At 40.1% G+C, this 23076-nt stretch overlaps 1 protein-coding gene across 2 annotated transcripts in view; it reads left to right on the top strand.

Moving 5' to 3' along the window:
* Nucleotides 1-23076, top strand: part of DHRSX (dehydrogenase/reductase X-linked) — a 210295-nt gene that overhangs the window by 62031 nt on the left and 125188 nt on the right. For both annotated transcript variants that reach the window (XM_032678072.1, XM_032678071.1), the window contains one exon: nt 17450-17557. In XM_032678072.1, coding sequence (XP_032533963.1) covers nt 17450-17557 — 108 coding nt within the window. The remainder of the gene's footprint in view (nt 1-17449; nt 17558-23076) is intronic.

The raw sequence follows: 23076 nt of genomic DNA, 5'->3' as shown, positions 1-23076 counted from the left end.
TTCTGGCAGTTAGATATAACCTCTATTACTGGAAATGGAACATTTGTGCTATGAAATGCTTCTTACAGCTGATATACAAGGACTTCTTGGACATATTTTTCCAAAATAACATCTTGTTAATGAATAAAGTCATCCAATTGAATACAGATATCATCTAATATGCCTACTGGAGTGCTTTCATGCTAATTAATAGTACCATCTATATGCCAGTCTTACTTGCGCATTCCTAACTGGAGTTACTGCATTGCATGGTGTATGATTTTAACATTAAATAGTCTGCTGAAAATTAGTAGGAAAAAGGTCAAGAAATGTTCTCTCGATGATGCTGTACTTCCTAATTATATGATACAGATATTTAAAGAGCAACTAATTTGAGTCAGAAGCAAGTTTTGAGAGCTGCAGATGCTGCCATTAGTAGTGCCTAGTAGGCACTAGCAGAGTTCTTTGCACTTTGTTGTAGACATGTCTTCTTCCTGTTGTTTCTCATGGGTTCTTTTTTGCAGTCAATCTGTTAAAGTCATTATGTGTAATCATCCAGCACTCCAAGGACGAAAGAGATATTTGAAGATACAAGAAAGGGGGTGTAAAACAATAAAATAGGTGGGCAACATTGAGGCCTGGATTTCGGCTTGAGTATGGCCCTGTTAGGGTTATTTTACAGTGGCGTATCAGCTTACTTGTTTATGTACTAATGTAATGACCTTTTTTGGGATTTTTGCTGTTAAGCATATCTTCTATCCATCTCTTTCACCTCCATTTTTAGAGTGATTTAATTTTTTTCTCAGTGCTTACCCATTATTGCTATTCATATTCTAGTGAGACACAAGTGAAAACCATGATTTTTTTTTTCCCCAGTCTTCTAATCCAATTATTAGAGTACTAATATTGTTCCTTAAAAGAAGAAAAAACATATACATACCCACATATTATACAGAAAATGAATGTAATTTAGCAGTGAGGTGCACTGTTTTTCAGTTCAGATTCTTCCAAGCTGCCACTCTTGGCTGTAAAGGACAAAGTCATCTTTACAAGTGCAGTCTGACAGCCAGCATGAGGGCTGTGGTCACAGGGACTAAGGCTGGGAGCCACCATGGTGGCTCAGTGGGCAGAGTGTGGCTGGTGTGGCTGTTCTGCTGGCAACCTCTCTGCAGGCATGATCTGTTCCTTGCAAGTGCATCGGGGTCTGTGTCAAAATGGCTTTGCAGCGTGCTCCTCTGGCTTGGCCGGTCCCGGTTTAGAGGGTGAGATACTGAGATCTCTTCTTCCTGCCCAGTCCCTGATGTGCACCATAGGAAAAGGGCTGGGTAAACAGAGGGCTGGCAAAGTGCCCGTGCTCCCCGGAGAAACGCCGCTGCTGTCACAGGAGTGTAGGTGGTATGACCCTGGTGAGTTTTTCTAGATGTCTCTCTTTGTATTGACAGCATTCCCGTCTGCCTAGGGTTCAACTGCAACTACTGTTTTTTAGCTTGACCACTTGTCTTCTCCAGGGTAAACCTGCGTGGGGCTGGCTGTGCTGGTGTACTGCCACGCTGGGCAAAGCACTCCCCTGCAAAGGTACCACATAGATTAGCAGGGCAGCACTCACTGGACAGTTTATTCAGTAAAAGAATGTTTTCTGTTTCCCCAGGCAAAACAGGGGATCCTGGTAACTGCATCTGGAGCAGAGTATGTGCTTTTGCCAGTATAGCAGAGCTTGTCACATACTGCATGAGAACACAGACATGGTGGCTAGATGTCCTAGTCACCTTGGGAGGGAGGTAGTACTATGGCCAAAATGAAGGTGGTGTAACCCTCATCACTGCTGGATTTTCTATATGGAAAGTTGCAAAGCTTCAAATGCAATAACAGAAGAAATGCTGATGTAAGGGCTGCAGTAGCTGCTGGTGCAGCTTACAGAGTTGGGAGGGGCTCGCTTTTCTCTCCCTGCAAGAAGCTGTGCACCTTTTACCTTCTGCATCACCGAGATTTTTTTCTGAGAGGTCCTCACTGGTGGCAAAGCCCCACTGGAGGACTGAGTGTGAGTGGGCTGGCGATTTACACCATGTGTTACGGGGTGTTGATGGAGATGTAAGGCTGGAATCCCTCAAATCACCTAAAAGTCAGTGCACAGTATAAGGCATGTGTTTGAAATTCCTTGTATATTCATGGAGAAAGCCCTAGAGAGAGAAATATTAGAAAGAGAAGAGAGCTGCCAAACAAGCCAGTGCAAGCTCTTGGGCTTTTATTCCTCAAGCTCTTTTTTTCCTCCCCCTGATATATTTAAATTGCTAAATTCCTTTATGGTTTTCAAAAAGAAATCTTCATTCAAATGATTTAAATTATTTAGCGTCCAGAAGAAATTAAACATAAGTGTAACTTTTTGCTGTTTAACATAAGGTGTAATAAAAGTGCTGTGTATAGTTAATGGCTGTCTGTGGACTTAGAATCATAGATTTGTTTAGATTGGAAAGGACCTCTGAGATCATCAAGTCCAACCATTAACCCAACACCATCATGTTCACCCCTAAACCATGTTCCCAAGTGCCACATCCACATGTTTTTTGAACACTTCCAGTTATGGTGATTCCACCACTTTTCTGGGCATCCTATTCCAATGCCTGACCACCATTTCAGTGAAGAAATTGTTCCTAGTATCTAGTCTAGACCTCCCCTAGCACAACATGAGGCCATTTCCTCTGGTCCTGTCACTGGTTCCCTGGCTAGGCAAGGTCCATCTTTTGAGAGGTGGCTCCAGGTATATCAGCTTTCCTAGAAGCTAATTATCAGCTTGGTGTGATGAAAACGAGACTATAAGGTCTATTATAATAAACAAAGTTTTGGGGTTTTTTTTGTTGTTGTTTTTTTCCTCAAAGAAGAGAAGGGAGTCGTGCCTTGAAAGAATATTTCACATCAAATTGGCTGTTGCAGAGCCATGATATTTGAGCTAAATCATCTGGTCAGATGCAACAAAAAGCAGGTGTAAAGCCTGTCTATGCTAGCACTGATGCCCGAAAAGTGCTGATAGTTCTGGCTGATGTCCTGAGAAGGACTGACAGGGTGCACTATGATTTATCAGCCCATTTGAATACCTGGTAGAAGAGTGAAGTTGTAACATGGCTGTGCAGAAGGGCAGTGTAGTCCCTGCAGCTGTCACCTCCCTTTTTTAGAAGCAGGACGTTTGGAAGGTGTTGGTCAACAAAGATGCACGTTTCTCTATGAATGAAGCTAATCTCCATTATAATTTTGGCAAGCTATTAATAGAAGATAATTAAATGTAGGAATGAAAATAGGATGTTTGTGTCATACTCCTGGAGCATTATCAATAGTGGGACTTTTTTTGTGAGTAGTTGTGCATTTCTTCAGGGGAGTGTGTGATGCTCTCTAATTGAAATATTAATAGCAGCTAATGACACTGTGGAATGATGGCCTCTTAAATGGAGACATACTATAAGAGCTTTTAATTTGTGTGGTAACTGCATATTAAAAATCTTTGACAATTCTGATGAAGAGCAATTATAGAGCATGAACAGTAGCTGCTCTTTTAAGTTAACCAATTTCCTGCGTCTCATGAATCTGCATTAGATTAATGGCCTATAAAATTTCATTAAAAAATAAGTTTTTACCTGAAGAATAAAATCAGCTAATTAAAAAAAAATAATCTTTCAAAACAATTAGGTGTCTCTATTGCAAAGTAGTTACTTTCCTGTGAAAACTTCGGTGCAAATTTTATGAGGAACAAGAAAGATGAAAACTGAAAGAAAATCTGTGAGTATGAGATCACTTCAGCATGTGCTAAGAAAGAGGAGTTTGAAAAGAAATCAGTCTTTTCCTAAGAAAGAACTGTCGTGAGAGAATTAGGAAATTATATATAGTACAGTCAAGACCTTTCTGTAGTCACACATTCATACTCCATTTGAAACCCCTGACCTGCTCCTGTTATCCAAGAAGAGAAAAATGAATAAAATTCTATATTTGGAAAACAAATGTTGTATGTGTCTTGAAGACAAAACATGTACATACCCTTTGTACTTTCTCATTCCAAGTTAGACCTGATTTTTAAGTTATTCTGTGTACAAAATCCAGCTCTGTCCAGAGGCTCAGGGGGCTTCAGTGCAGCTCCTATCTTTAAAAAAATATAAACTAAAAAACCCCACAGAGTTATATTCCATCACGAATTTTTGCTACTGGAGGCTGGTTGGTGGCCCTGGGAGGTGGCATGTGGCAGTGGAGGGTTAAGCAGCCCAGAGCCCTGTGCAGCTGGGGTATGAAGCTCAGGCACCACCCCGCACAGGGGTGTGCAGCTCTGTGGGTGTCTGCCTTGTTGACATGCTGTTCCATGGAGCCACTTCCTTGGGGCCGCTGCTTTGGGTCATATACTCAGAGGTAGATGGGCACCTATATGAGTGATAATCTGTGGACAGCTTTTGCAACTGTCCAGACTCTTCACCAGGCTCAGGCAAGCTGAAGAAATAAATGTGCTAACCAGAGCTGGTTTGAATGATGTGGAATTAGGGCAGAGAGGGAGAGGAAGGGATGTTGAGACTGTGCTAGGGGAGGTTTAGGTTGGATATTAGAAAGAATTTCTTTACAGAGAGGGTAATCAGACATTGGAATGGGCTGCCCAGGGAAGTGGTGGATTCTCCATCCCTGGAGGTTTTTAAGACAAGACTGGATGTGGTACTCAGTGCCATGGTCTAGCAACCGCAGTGGTAGTGGATCAAGGGTCGGAGTTGATGATCTCGGAGGTCCCTTCCAACCCAGCTGATTCTATGATTCTGTGATTCTATTTTGCATGTTTTTATTAAGCCAGTAGTATCTGAGGTTAATCTCACATTAATGTGGATGCTGTAATGACTTCTGATCATTAGTCGCTTCAAAAAATTTTAATAACATGGAAATGTCCTTTTAACATTTTGTATTTTAATTAATTGCAGGTATCTCAGGAAAACTTTTAGTACTGATTGGTTTATGTGCTATGTTTCCTGTTAACTAGATTTTTCTCAATAATCTCTAATCACCTTGTACCTCTCTTCCTGATTCTAATTACCAAAGCTTTGTATATGATGACAAGCACTTCAGTTCACAAGTGATTGCACAGTTTTCTGAAGTGAACTACTCCAGAAACTTTCAATTATCTTTTAAGTTTCATATAACAACTCGTGGTTTCTGCTTACTTATTTATACCTGATGGAAATACTGTCACCCTGAAGCCACAGGAAGCAAAGGGGATTGTTTGAGTGGCAGCAGAGCATTTTGTTAGGTGGAAGAGGCAGATCTGAATGTGACCTTCAGCTGAATGCTCTTGAGCTTGATTGCGATATGGAAATTACATTCTCTGTCTTTGTGAAGAGAGAAGATGCAGTTTAAACTACTCTTAATGATCTTACCAACTCCCCCACTCCCATTCCTGGAATCTAATATAGTAAGGGAATATTTGAAGAATTGACTTTCCCAATGTATTCATTGCCCATCTCTATCTCTCCATCTGCACTGTGAGCAAGATGGAATGATTAATTCAATCTTTTAATAGCATGTGGCCAGAATAAGAGGTGTTGGAATTCACAAGCAGTAAAAGTAGAAGATCCAAAGACAATATTGAGCATTGTGATACAATATATCCTGTACTGTCTAGGAATATGATGTCAATACCGTCTTGAAAATCAAAAATAAAATATTTGGTCTAGATCATAGTGGAAAGTATAAATTGTTTTCTGTTGTCTTTTTAATTCCTCTGGTGAGATGCTAAGTAGCAGGTAGCAGTATTTCGTTTTTGGTTTGGATTTCCAGTTTGATCATAAGTAGATCAGTCTTTCCAATTTGACAGGTTTGATCTCTTTGAAGCAAAGAGATCACTCTTTGCTTCAGTTTCTGTGGATGAAAGTTCTCATAAATCATGGAATCATCAAATCATGTACGTTGGAAAATTCCAACAGTTAACCTAGCAGTGCCAAGTCCACTTGTTGTGGTTTAAGAATGGTACTCCCCAGTTTAGTGCTCCCACAGAGACTCTCCAAACCATGCTAGCTCACTTGCTCCCCTCCCTCCCCTCTCTCCTGTGGTGGGATGGAGAGAATTGGAGGCACAAAAGGTAAAGATCATGGGTTGGTATAAGACCAATTTACTGGAAACAGCAATGACATAAGAAAATTAATAGTAACAGCGATACTAATGACAGAGGGTACAAGAAAAGAAATGTTATTTCTCACTGTGGAAACCCCCAACTATAGACAACACCCAACATCTGCCTCCAGCTCGAAGCAGGACCACCCCGGTGCTCCGTCTGCCATGCTTACTTGACCAGAAGGAAACCCTTCTTGTCAGAAGAGATTCCCTTCTTCTGCTCCAGCGATGATGTTAGGTGGTATAGGATAACCTCCATGTCCTAGCCATACCCCCTCCTGGCTACTGCAAAAATTAACCCTGTCCTGGCTGGAACCAGGACACCACCACCAAACTATGTCTCTAAGTGCCACATCACATCTTTTAAAAAGCTCCAGGGATGGCGACTCAGCTACTTCCCTGGGTGGCCTGTTCCAATGCATGATAACCCTTTCAGGGAGGATATTTTTCCTAGTATCCAATCTAAACCTCCTCTGGCACAACTTAAGGCCATTTTCTTTCATCCTGTCACTTGTGACCTGTGAAAAAAGACCGACCGCCACTTTGCTGTAACTTCCTTTCAGGTAGTTGTAGAGAAAGATAAGGTTTCCCTTAAGCCTCCGTTTCACCAGGCTAAGCAGCCCCAGCTCCCTCAGCCACTCCTCATGAGACCTGTGCTTCAGACCCTTCACCAGCTTCATTGTCCTTCTCTGGACACTCTTCAGTACCTCAATGTCTTTTATATAGTGAAGGGCCCAGGACTGAACACAGGACTTGAGGTGTAGCCTCACCAGTGCTGAGTACAGGGGGACAATCACTGCCCTGGTCCTGCTGGCCACACTATTCCTGATACAGGCCAGGATGCCACTGGCCTTCTTAGCCACCTGGCTCATGTTCAGCCACTGTTGACCAGCACCCCCAGATCCTTCTCCACTGGACAACTTTCCAACCACTCTTCCCCCAGTCTGTAGCATTGCATGGGGTTGTTGTGACCCAAGTGTAGAACCTGGCACTTTGCCTTGTTGAAACTCATACCATTGGTCTTGGTCCATCAATCCAACCTGTCCAGATCCCTCTGTAGAGCTTTTCTGCCCTACAGCAGATCAACATTCCCACTCAACTTGATGTCATCTGCAAACTGACTGAGGGTACACTCGACCCCCTTGTCCAAATTGTCAATAAAGATATTAAACAGGCCCCAATATTGAGCCTTGGGGAACACTACTTGTTACCAGTCACCAGCTGGATATAACTCCGTTAACTACCACTCTCCAGGCATGGCCATCCAGCCAGGATTTTACATAGTAAACAGTATGCCTGTCCAAGCCATGAGCAGCCAGTTTCTCCAGAATTCTGAGTTTGAGCATTTTCTGAGTTTTGGGTACTATAAATATTCTCGAGACTTGAAGGTTTATGACAGAACCTTTCTTCCATGCAAGGTGTAAGGACTTGCCTGCTCAGGTTGATTTCTACATTATTTGGGATTGAATCAAGAGTAGTAGCAACAGGTGGTTTTTTTCTTTTTTTTTTTTTTTTTTTTTTCCATGAGCTCTCTTTGTTAGGAAAGGCTCTCTTTGTTAGGAAAGAACCACCATTTACAGTCTTCTGAAATGAGTTTTTTGCACTGCAGTCAGTTATGACATTTACTTAGCCCTTAATGGAGTAACAGAGTCATCACTCTTTGCTGATTCATATTTTCTTCAGCATTTCAAACTCACTGCCATCACCCTGTTTTCTTGGTCAAAACTATAATACAAATGCTAATTTTTCATAGTCAGACATTAAACTTTAAAACCTTTGGAATTCTGTGCCACATTTTGTGCAGATAACTGTCAAGATTTTTTGCGATAGCTGCGATGTGGTCTTTCCAAGGGAAGACCTTTTCTGAAATTACTCACATTTTGTTTTGTATTTATGGCATCTTACAGAATGATCACTGGATTTCTGAACCTGATATGGAGAAATTTTACATTTACTGTCGACTTCAGTGGGAGGTAAAAGTGCCTTTAAAGGGCAAATGTTTGTTGAAATTGAAACTTTCTGCTCTCAGATAGGGAATTACACTGGGAAGGCTTCTGTATGCTCAGTGTATGACTGAGAGCAAGGACTTGAAATGGTTTCTTACATCCTGAGAGATGTAAAGCATTCTCAGATGAAGCCACGTCTACTTGTTAGCTGTATGTGAAATCTTGTAGCCTGGACAATTTTTGGTTGCTGGTAGAGAGTGAAAAAAATTTCTAATGTCTCTAACTTCTGCAGGATGGGAAAATGAATTCTGCAGGTACTAGACTATGCAGAGCTATTTTCATTACCCCTATTTAAATCTCCTGGGATAAGCTCCTCTTTTTCATCTCTTATTTCACAACAGGAAAAAAATATAATTACATGATCACATGACTTGAAGAGCATTGGGAAGTTTTACATAAAATGACATTGCCCAAGGTATTGCACAGTTACATTTACCCAGAGGGAGGGAGTACGGGAGTAAGTATCAGTAAATCTGTTCAAAAGATAACCAGATGCTTTTTCTTGATTTAAAGATACACCTGTATATAACTTCCCTATCTTTACTGTGACTGGAGTGAAAGAGAAGAAAGTCAAAGAGTAAGATTTAATAGGTAAATATATAAAAGGAATGAAAGATAAGCAAGGCAAAGAATACATGGCAAATGGAAATATGTCCTTCTTTATTCTTGTGATAGTATTTTCCCATGTAAGAAATTATATGGGTAAATGGATCCTTTAAATATATGCATATGTAGGGATGATTACTTTCTTCTTGAAGCTAGTGTTCAGTTTCTTCTCCTTATATTTTTAACAAGTCCAGTAGTCTTTCATATGCAGGCTGTGTCTGTCCAGTGTGCTGTAAGGAATTAGTGGGATCTCTTCAAATTATTGCAACAACCATTCTGCCCTTATTTCACAAAATCCTGTGTTAGATTTTTGTGAAGTACCTTTTATGAGCAAAGCTGGGACTGCTCACATATTGATAGCCATGGCTGAGCTGAATTAGTGCTGTGCCTTGTCAGCGCATGATGGTGTCTCCTACGCCTCTTCTGTCCAGCTTCATGGCAGCAAAGCCCTCCTTCCAAGTGAAGGCAATGTTTCATGACCTCATCCGAGTCCCTCGTTGGAGTGTGCCCCCAAGACAAAATGACTGCACGGCAAAATATGCCATATGTGGTGTAACAGCAGTGGGTAGTCTGGTGCCAGATATTCTTGCACAAGTTTGTCAATATGTAGTATCAGCCTTTGTCTGATATATCCTTGTTCTTTGTTTCTCCAGCAAAAAAACCCCAACTGACTTAAGCCAGGCATAGCAAGGTTATATAAGACAAGGTCTACTGTGTAATGGCAGAAGTTGCTTAATGACTTGCAGAACCTTAATTTCACTAATATAATTTTTACTTGAAGATCTAAGGCAACTTTTCAAATTCTTGATTCTTTCTCTCCCTCCCACTCCACTCCCAGGGACTGTGTACTCTCCTATTTCTACACATTCAGTTGGGAACTTTACTCGCAAGGCAGATTGTGGGCAAACCTGGATTCCTGATGAATTTTTAGCAGATTTTAATACTGCACTGTGATATTTTCCAACTGACTGATTTGTATAATGGTATGTTCAATCTATCTATTTGGCAATCATAAAAAATTAGATTCAAATCTCCTATCTTTAGATGAATTTTGGCTAAAGGAACAAAGTACTCAAAAATGGCAAACATGGCCAGAAGTAAGATTTAGGGCTCGGGAACTGCACCCTCCCATCTGCTTTTGCTTTCTTTTACCTTAGGGCAGCTCCACATTTGTTGGGATCAAATTTCCTAATATCTCTCTGTCAAAATCAGCCTGAACTTGTATTGTAAAAAGCTGAGATATATGCTTCATCAAACCATTTTTCAATGCAGCCTTGTTTCCCATTGTCTGAAAGAAAGGCCATTCAGAAATGGCAAGGAAACTTCCCAAATTAACCATTCTCTTTAGTTTCCTCCATTCTCAGCTTGGAGGGTGGGAAGGCACAACATTAAGCATTTTTTTCAATGACCCTGATGCAGAAAGTCTGCATAGGGTTTATTGGGGGAAGAGGTTCTTCACAGTCAGAGCAAAGACAGCATAAATCTGATTGGAAAATTACCATGTATATTGTTTTTGAAAACTGTAATTATCTTTTTCTCCATGAATCCCTTCTGCCAAGTCTAGCAGCATTATTAAGTCCAAGATCAACATATTTGACAAATAAAGGAAAAGCACTCAGACTTCAGTCAAAAGATGTATGAAAATGCAACTTCCCTTGGCTCTTGTAACCAGGCAGGACTTCTTCACTTGCAAACACTCCAGTCATATGCTCTGAAAAACAGGGCACTGAAATACATGTGCATGTGCAGAGGAAGTATTTTTTGATGACTTTGACAAGTCTTACCTTTCTAGCATCCATGGATTCAAAGCCTTGACAGACCCCACAAAACCACGGTTGATTTGGATGTGTAAGAGGCCAATGTGCCTCTGCTGATGTCCTCACTAGTCCTTTTTTTTGCCTTGAGGACAATACCACCATGCAGAGGTTTATGATTGAGGTGCATTAAATTGCTTAGAGCTGTTTTGGAGGGGGGGGGGAAGGTGAAGAGAGGGGAAAGGGGATTGAAGCACTTGAAAATTACCTCATCTTAAACAAAAGCCTTTTTCCTGTGTCTTTGAAAGTCTAACACTCCCTTCTGCTTCCCCTTCCACACCCTACCTTCCTCACACTTCTCCCTTTATCTGCATTTATCCTGTCTTTCCAAGAATAACTAGAAAAAATGAAGATAGGTGTGTCATGCAAATGAAATTTTTAGAGCAGCTTTCCACTCCCCTTCCCATTGTTGATCCAAACTCTCTTTTCCAAGACCTCTCTTAACAGGTCTTGGATTTTTGACTGTCAAACATTTTTTCTCTCTAAAGCTGCCTTATTTTGGGCATTGTTATTTTTCTTTAGTAAAAAGTATTTCTTTAAGTACTGTAATGCTGGCAACATAACTTTCATCTTACTACTGTGCCAGTTTATCTTGCATCTTTTCTAGTATTTGGGGGCTTTTTTACTATAGTTAGGTCTTGCTGAGGATACTGGTTGGACTCAAATACTATCTGATACCTCCCAAGGCTCTCCAGTGTGTTCATGAGGTGAAAAATAAAAGGAAAATGAGCCATTCTGCTTATTAATCCTTTGTAGTATGACTTTTTCATTTATTAAATGAGATATCTAGGGACAAGTTCTGGAATTGGTTTTGGAAACTTGTCTCTCAGGCTTCTGTGAAGGGCTTGTCATCTTGCCTGTAAATGTTATCACTTTATCCTTATAAGCAAGCTGGCATGCTTGTCAAAAAGATAAACAAATGTTATAAAATTAGAGCAGGCTTAAATTTGGGTGGATTTCTTTTTTTGTTTGTTTGGTTTGTTTTTTTTTAAAGTTGTTTTCATTGGCAATTAAAAAAAATTCATTAGTCTGGCTCAGCAGATGTTTGCTGCTAACTCTGAGGTAATGTCACTTGTTCCCGTGTTGACAATGTCAGGAAGGGATGAGGATACACATTAGCTCCTTAGCTGGCTTAGCACACTGCTTCTCTAGTTGGCATAGCCGCCAACTCCCCTGCTTTTGTATCACTTACTGCCGTGCTACGCTTCGGCTATTTGTCCAGGCTTGCTGGATATGTGGTGCCTTGGCTTGTTACAGTACTGGTTGGGTCCCCAGCCATCCTGGCAGCCCAGACAAATTGCTGCCACTGTGTGGGAGCTCTGTTGAATTGTGGATATGCACACTTCACGGGGCACGGGCTGTGCGTGTGTCCCCATTGGACATCCCAACCTGAAATACAGACAATGGAACTTCTGTGAGTTCCCAGCATTGGTAAGTGTGAGGTATTGTTTGTTGTCTCACTGGCATGCAGCATTTCAGGATCTCTGTGTGTCTTGTGCATTGGTTAAACAAGAAACTTGGTCTTATTGGATGTCAGGGGTTTTGCTGTGGTTTTGTGAGCATTTGTTACCAGTTGTATTCCCTGTCGGTTTCTCTGTGGGAGCCTTATTAAATTAGGTCTTCCCCTGGCTGCTGAAATTCTTACAGCCATCTGGCTGCTGCTGTTTTATTTATAGTACCTTGAGATACTATGAATTTGTAGGGCAAGGGACACATTTCCATGGTTTGGTTTCTCCTGCTGTTCTGGTTCTTCAACACCTTTCTCTTCCCATGAGTAACTCCAGGCAGCCTCTCTCCGGTACTTCCATTTCCTCATAATTCCTGACAAAACCTAGGAGGCTTGTCACCTATCTGATGCAAAACTCCAGTTGTGCTGGGCAAATAAGTCAACCCTTGCACAATGCATCCATAGATTCAAGGTACGTTGGACCTGCTGGCCATGTGCCTGTGGATCTGCATGTGAGCATGACAGTTGTTCATCAGTGGAAGGTCTGATGGTCTCAACTGCTGAAACCAGCAGGATACCTTTTCACAGGACTAGTCAGGCTGGTTGCTACCTACTTGGTTACCAGCCTTAAAGGCCTTAAATCTTGATTGCATATTGATACTCTTTAGAAAAGTGATTGGAAGCAGCAAAGGCAGAAATGATTTTGGTATTCAAATTTGGGAAGACCATTTGCATTTGAAAGATCATCTGCACAGGCTTAGGACAGGCTTATGGCAAGCAGTTTGTCTGGGTTATTTGTCAGGACTTGAACACCTGAAATTTTCTTCTGTTAGGATAGTCCTGGCATGACTTTTTGAGTCTGGCCCCTGTTTACTTGGTTTATAACAAACCAGAAGTTTATGGAGATGTTACTGTAAGGTACATACAAAAGGCTATCGCTGAAAGCTGCGTGGGTTCCCCAGCACTTTACTAGTTGCCTCGCAGAGTCGCAAATGAATTATTTTTCTGCATCTGCTTAGAAGGGATCTTAATGGCTATAATCTCAGTATCACCACCGTGTAAATCAGGGAAAAAGAGTAGGAATATTTTGCAATAGGAAAAACTACTCAATAATTCCATGGTAGATTGAACTATATGAATTCTTTATCCATCTAGAAAACTTGATTGTGCCTTATCCTGTGTCCACATGAAGACTACCAATTACAGTTTACTCTCTTTTTCTTACTCAATGTTGCTGAGTGGCTCCAAATTTGGCTCTTGTTATTCAGTCATCAAACTAAATATTCATTGTGGGTTCTCTTCTTTTTTTCTTTCTTTTTTTTTTTCCATCTGTGGTTCTGCCAGTTACCTTCCGGCCTAATATTTGCATGTAAATTATTCAGTTATAGGAGGAATGAAAAAAATAACTTAGGATTTGTCTGCAGGGATCTCTCCAGCACAAATGCCACTGAAGTTCCTGCACTGAGTGACCAGTTCAGGAGGTGCAGGCGGGTTCCAGCATGGCACATCACAGATGGACACTCTGATCAGCTTTTTGGATGCCTTCAACCATGCTTGATTCTTGCCTGATAAGGGCTGGAGACTGATTAAAGACAATCCAAATTCTGCCCTCGGCCTTTGATGTGTTAAAAAGAGGATTAATGAGGAGATTAATATAAAGATATTATATTTTAATGTCCACATGACTCATAATGTGCCACAATACAGATTCTGGATTAGTAGGGTAGGAGATGGAACTCTGTAAAAATTTGATGCAATTTGCTTTTAATAAACTTTTTCTTCTTTTTTTTTTCCTCGACCTCAAACACGCTGTGATGTAAAGATTACAGAATACTAAAGCAAATAGCTCTTAAAGGGAACTCTTCCGCTGCAGTTTGCATTGTCTGTGTTCACATAGTGCATTTCAGCAAAAAAAGAGAATGTTTGATGCCTCGGTTTTGATTTGGCTACTTCCATGACCCTCATCCCTACCCCAGAGTTGAGATTTTGCTGGCAGGAACTGGTTATTGAGATGGAATTGGTCATTGACATGGGTCTGCATGCTTTCTTATTTCTCTGTGGTCTTGGCAGTTGCAGAAACATCCTGACAGCCCTCTTTTAGAGTCCCTTGAAAATTAATATTTTTAAAAATTATAGAATTGCCTCACATTCTTTATAGTATTCAGTTTGTGTGAGGATGTCTCTGTACATAGAAGTTATTTCAGATTACGAAATATGTTTGAAAGGACAATAATTCTTTTAAAATAGCTTCACATCCAGACAGAATAAATCTGCTTTTATTTTTCTGTTTTAGGTTAATCCACTTGCGAAGTAAACAGGCTTATTTTGTCCAAATATATTGGAATGCAGGCAGAACCTGCAGCCTGGGAGAAGCTTCTCGTGGAGGTTGGTGTGATAAAGCAGCACCTAAGGACTGCAGGCTTTGAACACAAAGGAAAATTAACAGCTAGATCTTGGTCAGGGGATTTCATTAACACAGGGCTGTAAGGTTCTCATGTCCCACAGTGAGATCACTGGCATTCCGCCTCTGTACTTGATCAGTATCTACCTCCATACCAGGAGCAAAAGCAGAGAGCCAGCTCGGGTGGTTTAAATGAGGTACAAGAAGTGCCAGAGGGAACCTCCCCAGACATTGCAAAGCTGGTGGGTCTCCACTGCCTCCTGCCTGGGGGGCTCCAGCCTCCAACTGCACTGGGCTCAACCTCTAGCACAAAATAAACCAGTATCTGCTTAAAAACCAGGCTGAGCCCAGGTCTGCTTTGAATTTCATGTTGGGTTTCATCATGGAAGAGGTGTTTTCACACTTGAAAGGTGGTTGTTCTGCAAACTCCACATGACACTGGAGTTCTAGTGGGAGCAGGCACTAATAAACTGCCTTTCACTAGAGTTGCCACTATCTCACATGCACAGCCCTGGATTTGATCTTTAGCACTTTTATTGATGTAAATATTATCTGTGTTTCATTTTCATGGAGATTCATTTTACATTAAGCTATCTGACTTGATGGTGACTCTACACATTTTTAAAATTAATAAAAACTAGGAATTAATTGAGGAATTTTTTTTGTTAACCCCCCCCACCCCCAAGATGTTTGCATTTCCCATTTTGACTGAAGTGAGTGGATAGACTGAGATGTGCCATGCAGTGTTGTGTCTGTTCAAAACCATGCTATGTGGGAGCCGTATCCTGTACCCATTGTAAATAAAACAGAAAATGTTTATTTATCTGTGTGTCTGCAGCTCTTATTACTGCCTTCCTGGGTGCTTTCTTAGGTTCTTGGAGCTAGCTGCTACAAGCAGGCCTGTTTTAAACAGAATGCGTCTCTGCAGCCGAGTCTTCATTGCAGGCTAGTAGTGTAGCTGATTTAAGTGACCATTAGGACCAAAAAATTCTCGTTTTCTTTGCAGGCCTCATGGACAGGGTAGGACTGGGCATTTTCTTTCATTGTCCTCTGCTAAGCACCACTTCATCACAGTGATATCCTTTATCTGACTTCTGACTTCTCATTTTCCTTCATGTCATTGCCCCTTCCCCAGTCCTGACTTGTCTTTCTCCTTTTGTTCCATTTATTTTTTTCTAAGTGAATAATTTTGCATTAAAATGTCACTTCTTATTCAATAGGTAGATACAGTGGTGCACTAATGAAAATGAGTGACAGCCCCTGGGTGCAACGTATGACATCCAAATGTCAGGTCAGCAATATGGTGAGAGGACAGGAAGCAAGGGGAGGCATGGGCAGGCAGAAGAGGAGAAGAAAGTACTCAGGCCCAAAAGAATGCATTTTCTCTTGAGGAGATTTCTTTTGGACCTGTGGGCATTTTATTTAGAGTTTGTGATTAGAAATATGTTTGGTGGATATTGCAGGGCTGCTTATAACTAAACTGAAACCCCTTAGGAAAGCTCTTGGTGAAGTTTTGTTTAGCTTGAGTTGCATGTGTCAGGACAATCTATGTGCATGGATATCACTGTAACTGGAGTTAACTTTCAAATACTTGCAAACAATTCCCACTCTGCGTGGATGGAAAGAATCACATAGTTACCTGAAGAGAATGGAAATTCATGTTGAATTGTTATGTAAAGAACTATGTGTTTCAGAAAAGGTGAAACCTGGGTCTTTTTTGAAGTTGCTGTGAAGAAAGCAGCTTGTATGAGTGCTAGGCCTGCGTTTCATAACCATGTAAATATGAGTTTGTGTTGTACAACAAAGCGATCCCCTAAAAGCCTAGAAATCAAAATAGAAAGTCCTTTGATAGATGAGAGTTGGCATCTTTTGAACATTTGTTATCTATAGCATTGCCTACAGACAATGCACCAGAGCAAAAAGAAATATTCAGTGCCATTTTCCCTGTGCAAATACACAGCTTCTACTCAAAAGCAAACAGAAATTCACCTTGGTCACCTGAGGACCATGTGATGCTTCACAGGAAGCATTTGCCACCTCGTAAAAAAAATTGTAGTTGATATTTGACATAATTAATGCCTTCCCCAAGCAGTTACATTATCCTGCCTTTGCTCTCCTTTGGCTGCAGGACTCCCTCCATGGTAAAGGGATGTGCTGGGCAACCTGCACTCAGCGTGAGAGCTTGTACTTGGGATGGCAGCCACCCTGCTGGGACCATTCCAACCACTCTTTGGCTCACTTGGCAAGTCTAAGGGCTGCCTGGGGATGCAGGAGGCACAGGCTGTGCCTAAGCCATCCCTATAGCAGAGAGAGTTTGGGAGCATACCCTGCCTGCTGGGTGGTCTGTTGCCCTGGGTTAAGGAGCGCTTGTTGGGGTGGAGGCAATGTGGGGCTGACAGTGGGTATTTAGGATGCTGACTTCTATGGGAAAGGCTGGTGGGGGTCGGAACAGCAGATGGAGGTTTTCTTGCAAAAAAATTGCCTACTCCTTTCTTTGGGGCTCAGGACCCAGTGATTTCCAGGAGAGAGAGTGCTCAGCTATGCAGGGAAATTAGGTCAGCTGCTTCCTGCCCTTTAGATGCATCGCCTTTGACTGAGATGTTTTCTGTTTCCTTCATGTTACTGGCAGAGGCCAGTCTTTTGTCACTGAAGAAGTTTTCAGGATACATGCTGCTGATTGAATTTTTTTCCCTGTACGCATAGAGTAAACCGTCCTTGAGCTGACTTGTAACTGCTGTCACCTTGCTCTTTAACAAAGTTATGATGGAAATTTTAAAGATGACTGCAGGATGACCAAATGCATGCAAATAGAAATGAGAAAATTTCTGAAGTGGGTGTTTGCCTTTTGTGTTGTCCACCTCAGTCTTTCATGAACTGTTAATACTGGAAAATTATAGTGCAGTAAATAATGGCAGATACTCCACAGTTTTTATTTCTATGCAGTTTGCTTCTGAGATTGTTTACTGGACTGGCTTGAGTGGTCTGTTTAATGTATCCTCTTTAAAATACATCTTAACTTCTTAATTGTGTTACTATTGCAAACTAACCTTGCATTGTTTCTTTTTTCCTCATATAGTTTTCCCTACACAAGATGGAAAGGTTGCTATAGTGACTGGAGGAACTGAAGGAATTGGTTACCAAACTGTGAAGCATTTGGCAAGACTTGGCATGCATGTGATAATAGGTAAAGTCATTATTTTCTTAATAAACTTTTTGTTTCAGAAAGTGTTTATTTTTTTTTCTTTTAAGGAATATTCTCTTTCCAGCATAAGTAGAGATATGTCAGGGGAAGGCAGGAGAGTGTTTTGCTAGCATTTAGCACAAATAAAATTGATTTATGTTTTGCTTTGCAAGATCTTAGAAAAAAAAGTGGATGGGATTTTTTTTCTGCAGAACTTGGAAGAATTGTACTACCTTATATAAGAAGTAAATAATAAAAAAAACCTTAAAAATATGGATATCACACAAATATTTTATTTTCTTGTTACTGAGGATGGATTATGCTTCAGCGTTAGGGTGCCTGTTCATTAAGAGGAGAACTAATGAAAGCCTTGAAGGAATACTACGGTGTTTAGTGGGGGATGATCTGTGTTATAAGGGCAGAGTTATAAGGGCCCTTATAACATCATCTATATAAAAATTGCACGTTTATTTCTCAGTTTGTCACTGTAGGTGTCCTTTGTAGGCAAGGCAAGGAAATAAATACCTTGAGAGGTTCAGTCATGTCAGTCTAAGATGGAGTGGACAACTCACCTTCTGGAGGTGCCTATGTCTCTTCATTGATAATAAAGAGTTTATAAAGTTACTATGTTAGATTGAGACATCTGAAATTAGGATACGTGAATTTCTGTAGGAACTCAAAAAATGTCCTGTGTGCACAATATCTTCTTTCTACTGCAGACAGTATTAATGAGACGTTTTTCCTATTTTTCAAAGCTTTCTTTACTACATATACATATTTATGCACTAATATATCTACTAAATCGGTATGTAACATAAGTACTTACATGTTTAAAACACTACATTTTGTTCACTTTGTCTTTCTTTAACTAGATTTTTACCTAAACCACTGTAACTTTCACATCGTAAAGTCACTGAAGATTGCTATTTCATTATACACTAGCAAGTTGCTGATACCATTTTGTTCAGCTTTTATACAGAATGTGCTCTCTCTAAGGTTTTGTATACACATCTTTAAGAAAAAAAAAACAACCCCCACCAAACAATGAATGAGAGCATAGTAGCCATGTACTTTTATTCTAGTACAGGCAGTAACACTAATGGAGTTGTCCTGGAATCGTACTAGTGTAATGCAGAATACCAGAATACTCGTACATGTTTTAATAGATGTGTCAAAACCAAGAATCTGCAAAATGCAAGTAGATACTGCTGTATGTAGCTAGATGCTTGATGTTGCTAATGTAGCTAGATGTAGCTTATGATGTCAGCGTTAATATTTCATTAAAATTGCTTTTCGTGTTTAAGGTGGACTGCAAAAATGTTCTCAGTGGGAAAACAAAAAGACTAATTTTCTTCTCTTTGTGTAGGGTCACGGAAGCATAGAACATTGCTTCTTTTTTAAGATTTATTTTATATCCTCTAGGGTTTAGGATATTCTGTGTAACAAAATTCAGTGTGAGAGTTTTGGGAATGGGAGTGTGATGTTTAGGTACAGAATCTCTAAATAAGCTGAAATTTTTCAACTCACAGTCACTCCCTCATAGATCTCATTCACTCACACTTACTCCCATACTCTCACAAGCATCAAGATGTGGTGTGAGCTCATGTGGTCTGATGAGCATCACCTGAGTACGGGAAAATGTATGCCAGCTACTAAGTCCTTATCCTGTCTCTTTGGTTCTTTTTGATCAGAAATAATGGGCTAGTTTATGGTCAGATGTGCCCAGAGAGGTCGTGGAGTCTGTCTCTGGAGATATTAAAAACTCATCTGAATGCGACCCTGTGCAACTTGTTCTAGGTGAAACTGCTTTAGGAGGGAGATTGGACAGAACTCCCTTCCAAACACAACCATTCTGTGATTCTGTGATCTTTTATATTGTTCACCAGCTCTTAGTATGTTTTTCCTTGTCTGAAACATATAGGCTATGTCTATAGCCTATTTTTTGGGTGGGCTAACAGGAAAAATAATGGTATGCGTGATATGCTGCAACCTGGATGTTATCCTCCCGGTGGCAGAGTGCATGGCCATCTACATCAAGACTGGCAAGTCTTCTGTGCTGTGGCCTTGACATAAACAACACAGGAGCAGCGTTCTCTAAACATGTCCTTTATTTTTCATCGAAGGGCATTCTTTTAACACTTTGCTTCGCTCTTTCTTCTGGTACTTAAAAACACATACACTTCCATTCACTCTTCTGTTGTATCAACCTTACTATTTGCATTACGAATCTCTACAAATGTAAATTAATGAAATTAATTATAGGAAGCATTTAATGAGTAAGATTTCCAACTGATTCTTTTCTTCCATGCAAACTCTGACCTAAACAATGAGCCCTGTGAGTCACAGCTGTCTTCTTTGCCTGTGAAATTCTCAGAGCAAAGCAACCCAGTCAGTAGAATGGATAGTCCCAGGATTTTTTCCAGCTGCAAGATCAAAAGAGTTTCAAAAGCACATTAAATGCAATGACCTTCCATCCTTGTTCCTAACTGTTGGGGCCAAGTGTTCAGAGTATGCTTACAATACCTGCTGGCACATTGGCATGCTTTAGCACTTTCAACTTCAGGCCACGCAAGGCTCAAATAAGACAGCAAGTGTGCTCAAGCTTTCTCCTCTGGAAATGTTTTCACCCTATGTTTGTATAGAGACATGAACTTATGTTAGGAAGATGTGAATGTTAGGTGAATTTGGGCTTTCGGGGAAGACTCACATGTAGCTTACAGTCAATCTTGCTCATTCACTGAATGCTTCTTTCCCATTACAGGAACTTTAGCAATAAAAATTATACCCCTGCAGCAGGCAAATGAGTCAAACCTGAATGTCTGATTTGAAAAAATGATTCACTCTTTGTGATGGATGTGATTTTGACTCAGTTTGACATTTTAGAGGAGTAAATATTTGAAGCAACCTTCTTTTAAATCCAATCTACCAATAGAATGAGGAAAACAAATAAGTAGAAAGCGTGTTACCTTGTGGAACATGAATAGGCACTGTATGAAAAGGCAGTGTGTTAACTCAGAGCCTTTTCAGCAAGCAGTTGCATACTGCTTTTACACCTTTTTCCTTTCCTGTTCCAGTGCTGGTGCACAAGACTCCTTTCTCCCACCAATGGGTTCCCTCTGTGGGTGCTGCTCACCCTGCCCTCAGCCTCCCTCTGGGAAAGAGGCTGGGCTGAATGCTGAAATGTTGAAAGTAATTTTCTGCACATTTTTTTGATAAATTTCATTGAGATTTTTTTTGACAGGCTGCAATATGATTACTCACAGTCAGCATGGCTTTTACTTCAGGAAAATCTCATGGCAGACAGCGAACCCCTAGTAGGGAAAGCTGATGCCAGTGGTGAGTCTTCAGAGTCAAGCCACACGGAGCTTCTGCTCCCTCCTATGCAATTTACTGCTCGATAGGTTGCAATTTCATTTTCAGAGAGAGAAGGTAAATGCCACACCGTTTTTGGTGCCTGTTGAGTGGTGACTGATATTGAAGGTGTTGTTTTGTGTGCACTTACAAATAAATATGCTCTTAACAATAAGGACATTGGAAATCAAGATATTCCAGACATTTCTATGACCTCCCCCACCCTTATTATTAAAACCCAGTAGGTTCAGCTGTGGTTCACAGTGTCTGCCACAGTTTTGTGAGTCTGTATTTAGACTGATTAAACTCTTCCTATTCCTTCCATCCTTTATCTCAGGTTATTAATTTTACGAGGATTCTGTGAGTGCATGTTAAAATCATTGACTCAAAAAAGGGAGCTTCAGTTTGATTTTTCTTTTTTCTTTCCCCTGAGTACATTAATAAAAGAAGGCTATAAAATATGAGAATATTTAATATAGAAGCTTTGATGATCCTTCCTGATAGTGGTAGAGGAAAATCAAAAGATGTGCAGCTTGACAATGTTACACATATGCTGCTTGGTATAAAACACCAGGTTCAGTACAGTGTAATCAATATTTAGTGTCCAAGTATATCAGGGTCGCAGTTTTCTAAGACAGGCTTACACTTTGAAGGAAGCAATCTCATTATATTTATGTATATGTATATGTATTCTGGTGACTTATTTGAGCCCTACAATTATGGCATAAATAAATGTAGCTCCATCACCAGACTCAGCACTTCTATGCAATGTCTTTAAGACCTGCAGGAGGCCAAGCAAGAGATAGTTCTGCCACCTCTTTCATTCACATTAGTTTCCAATTTTCAAGCTGTATTCTCTGCACTATAAATCAGACAATTCTTATATTGTATAATACTACAAAGTGACTTTACAGGGATAATTAAATCCTATCAAGATGGTGCAGTTGTTCATTTTCAAAGACAGTTTGATTTAATTTCAATTACTGAAAATTTCTATGGGTTACTTTAATAGTCTTTCCTTACTATACATAGATCTATGAGATGCTTATAATTTTTTTCTAGAAAAGTGTTTATCTTCCTAATTTTAGCCAGGTTTTGTTAGGCCTGGATGAGTTCTAGAGTTAGTCAGGAAGTATCAAAATGTTACCAGCATATTAAAAGTGGGTGATGATTTCTTTTTTCTGGTATGAGCACTAAGAAAATGTATGCAGATTGCTTTATAATTGTCATTCAGTTCAGGTTTTAGCATATCAGTACACCGTAATCAGAGTTATGAAAAACTGTACTTACAATACTGTCTGTTATTTATCCACTATACATGTGCACACAGCCACACACAGTCTTTCAAATACATAAGAATTTTGTCAAGCACTTTAGTTCCTAATTTCTCTTTGAAGACCATCATGTCCTTGCTTTAAAAAGAATTTTTCCTTTAAACAACTGTCAGTGGTTTAAGGCTGATTATTTATAAACTAATTCATTGCAGCATTCCTTGGGACATTTGAAACTATTATTAGAGTAGTGACAAACATCTGAAAAGACAGAGCATAAGAATTCTCTTTTGGGAATTAGTCTGAAGTAGAACTCAATCAACTGTAGAGGTGTATTATATAGTAAAATACTTTGATTTACTGAGCTCAACCATCAGGAAAATGAGAGAGATTTGGCTTGATATGGTTTGTTTGGATTTCTAGAAACCTTAAAGCAAAATTCTCAAGGCTGTTCAGGATACTACACAGCCCAAAAGATAAGTACAAATGCCATTACATTCATACAATAACTTTGCATGTTAAGACAGAACATAGACATAAATGTTTATTTTCTTGGTAGAGAAGGTGTTATCCTTGGAGTTCAGCAGAGATATGTGTTAGAACCCATGGTTTTAACACATAATTTTAGAGGAGGAGCAAATAGTGAAGTGCTTCAGACTGTATTAAATTATTCAGGGTAATAAAGACCAGGATGTCCTGAGGAATTACAGGAAGACCATAAGAAACTGAGTGTTAAAAGGCATGTGCAGTTCAGTGTAGATCAATATGGACTGATGGCCGTGGGGAAAAAAATTTCAGAAAAAGAAATGATGGATTCTGTATTGACCATCATCACTTTGGAGGTAGATCCTGGGGTCACAATAGATCGTTCTGTGAAACTTGGTGCTCAATAGCTTGTAA

This window comes from Chiroxiphia lanceolata, chromosome 2 (genome assembly GCF_009829145.1).
Source record: "Chiroxiphia lanceolata isolate bChiLan1 chromosome 2, bChiLan1.pri, whole genome shotgun sequence".
NCBI classification, from domain to species: Eukaryota; Metazoa; Chordata; class Aves; order Passeriformes; family Pipridae; genus Chiroxiphia; species Chiroxiphia lanceolata.
Note: the sequence above shows the minus strand (reverse complement) of the source record. Positions and strands in the feature narration are given on the sequence as shown.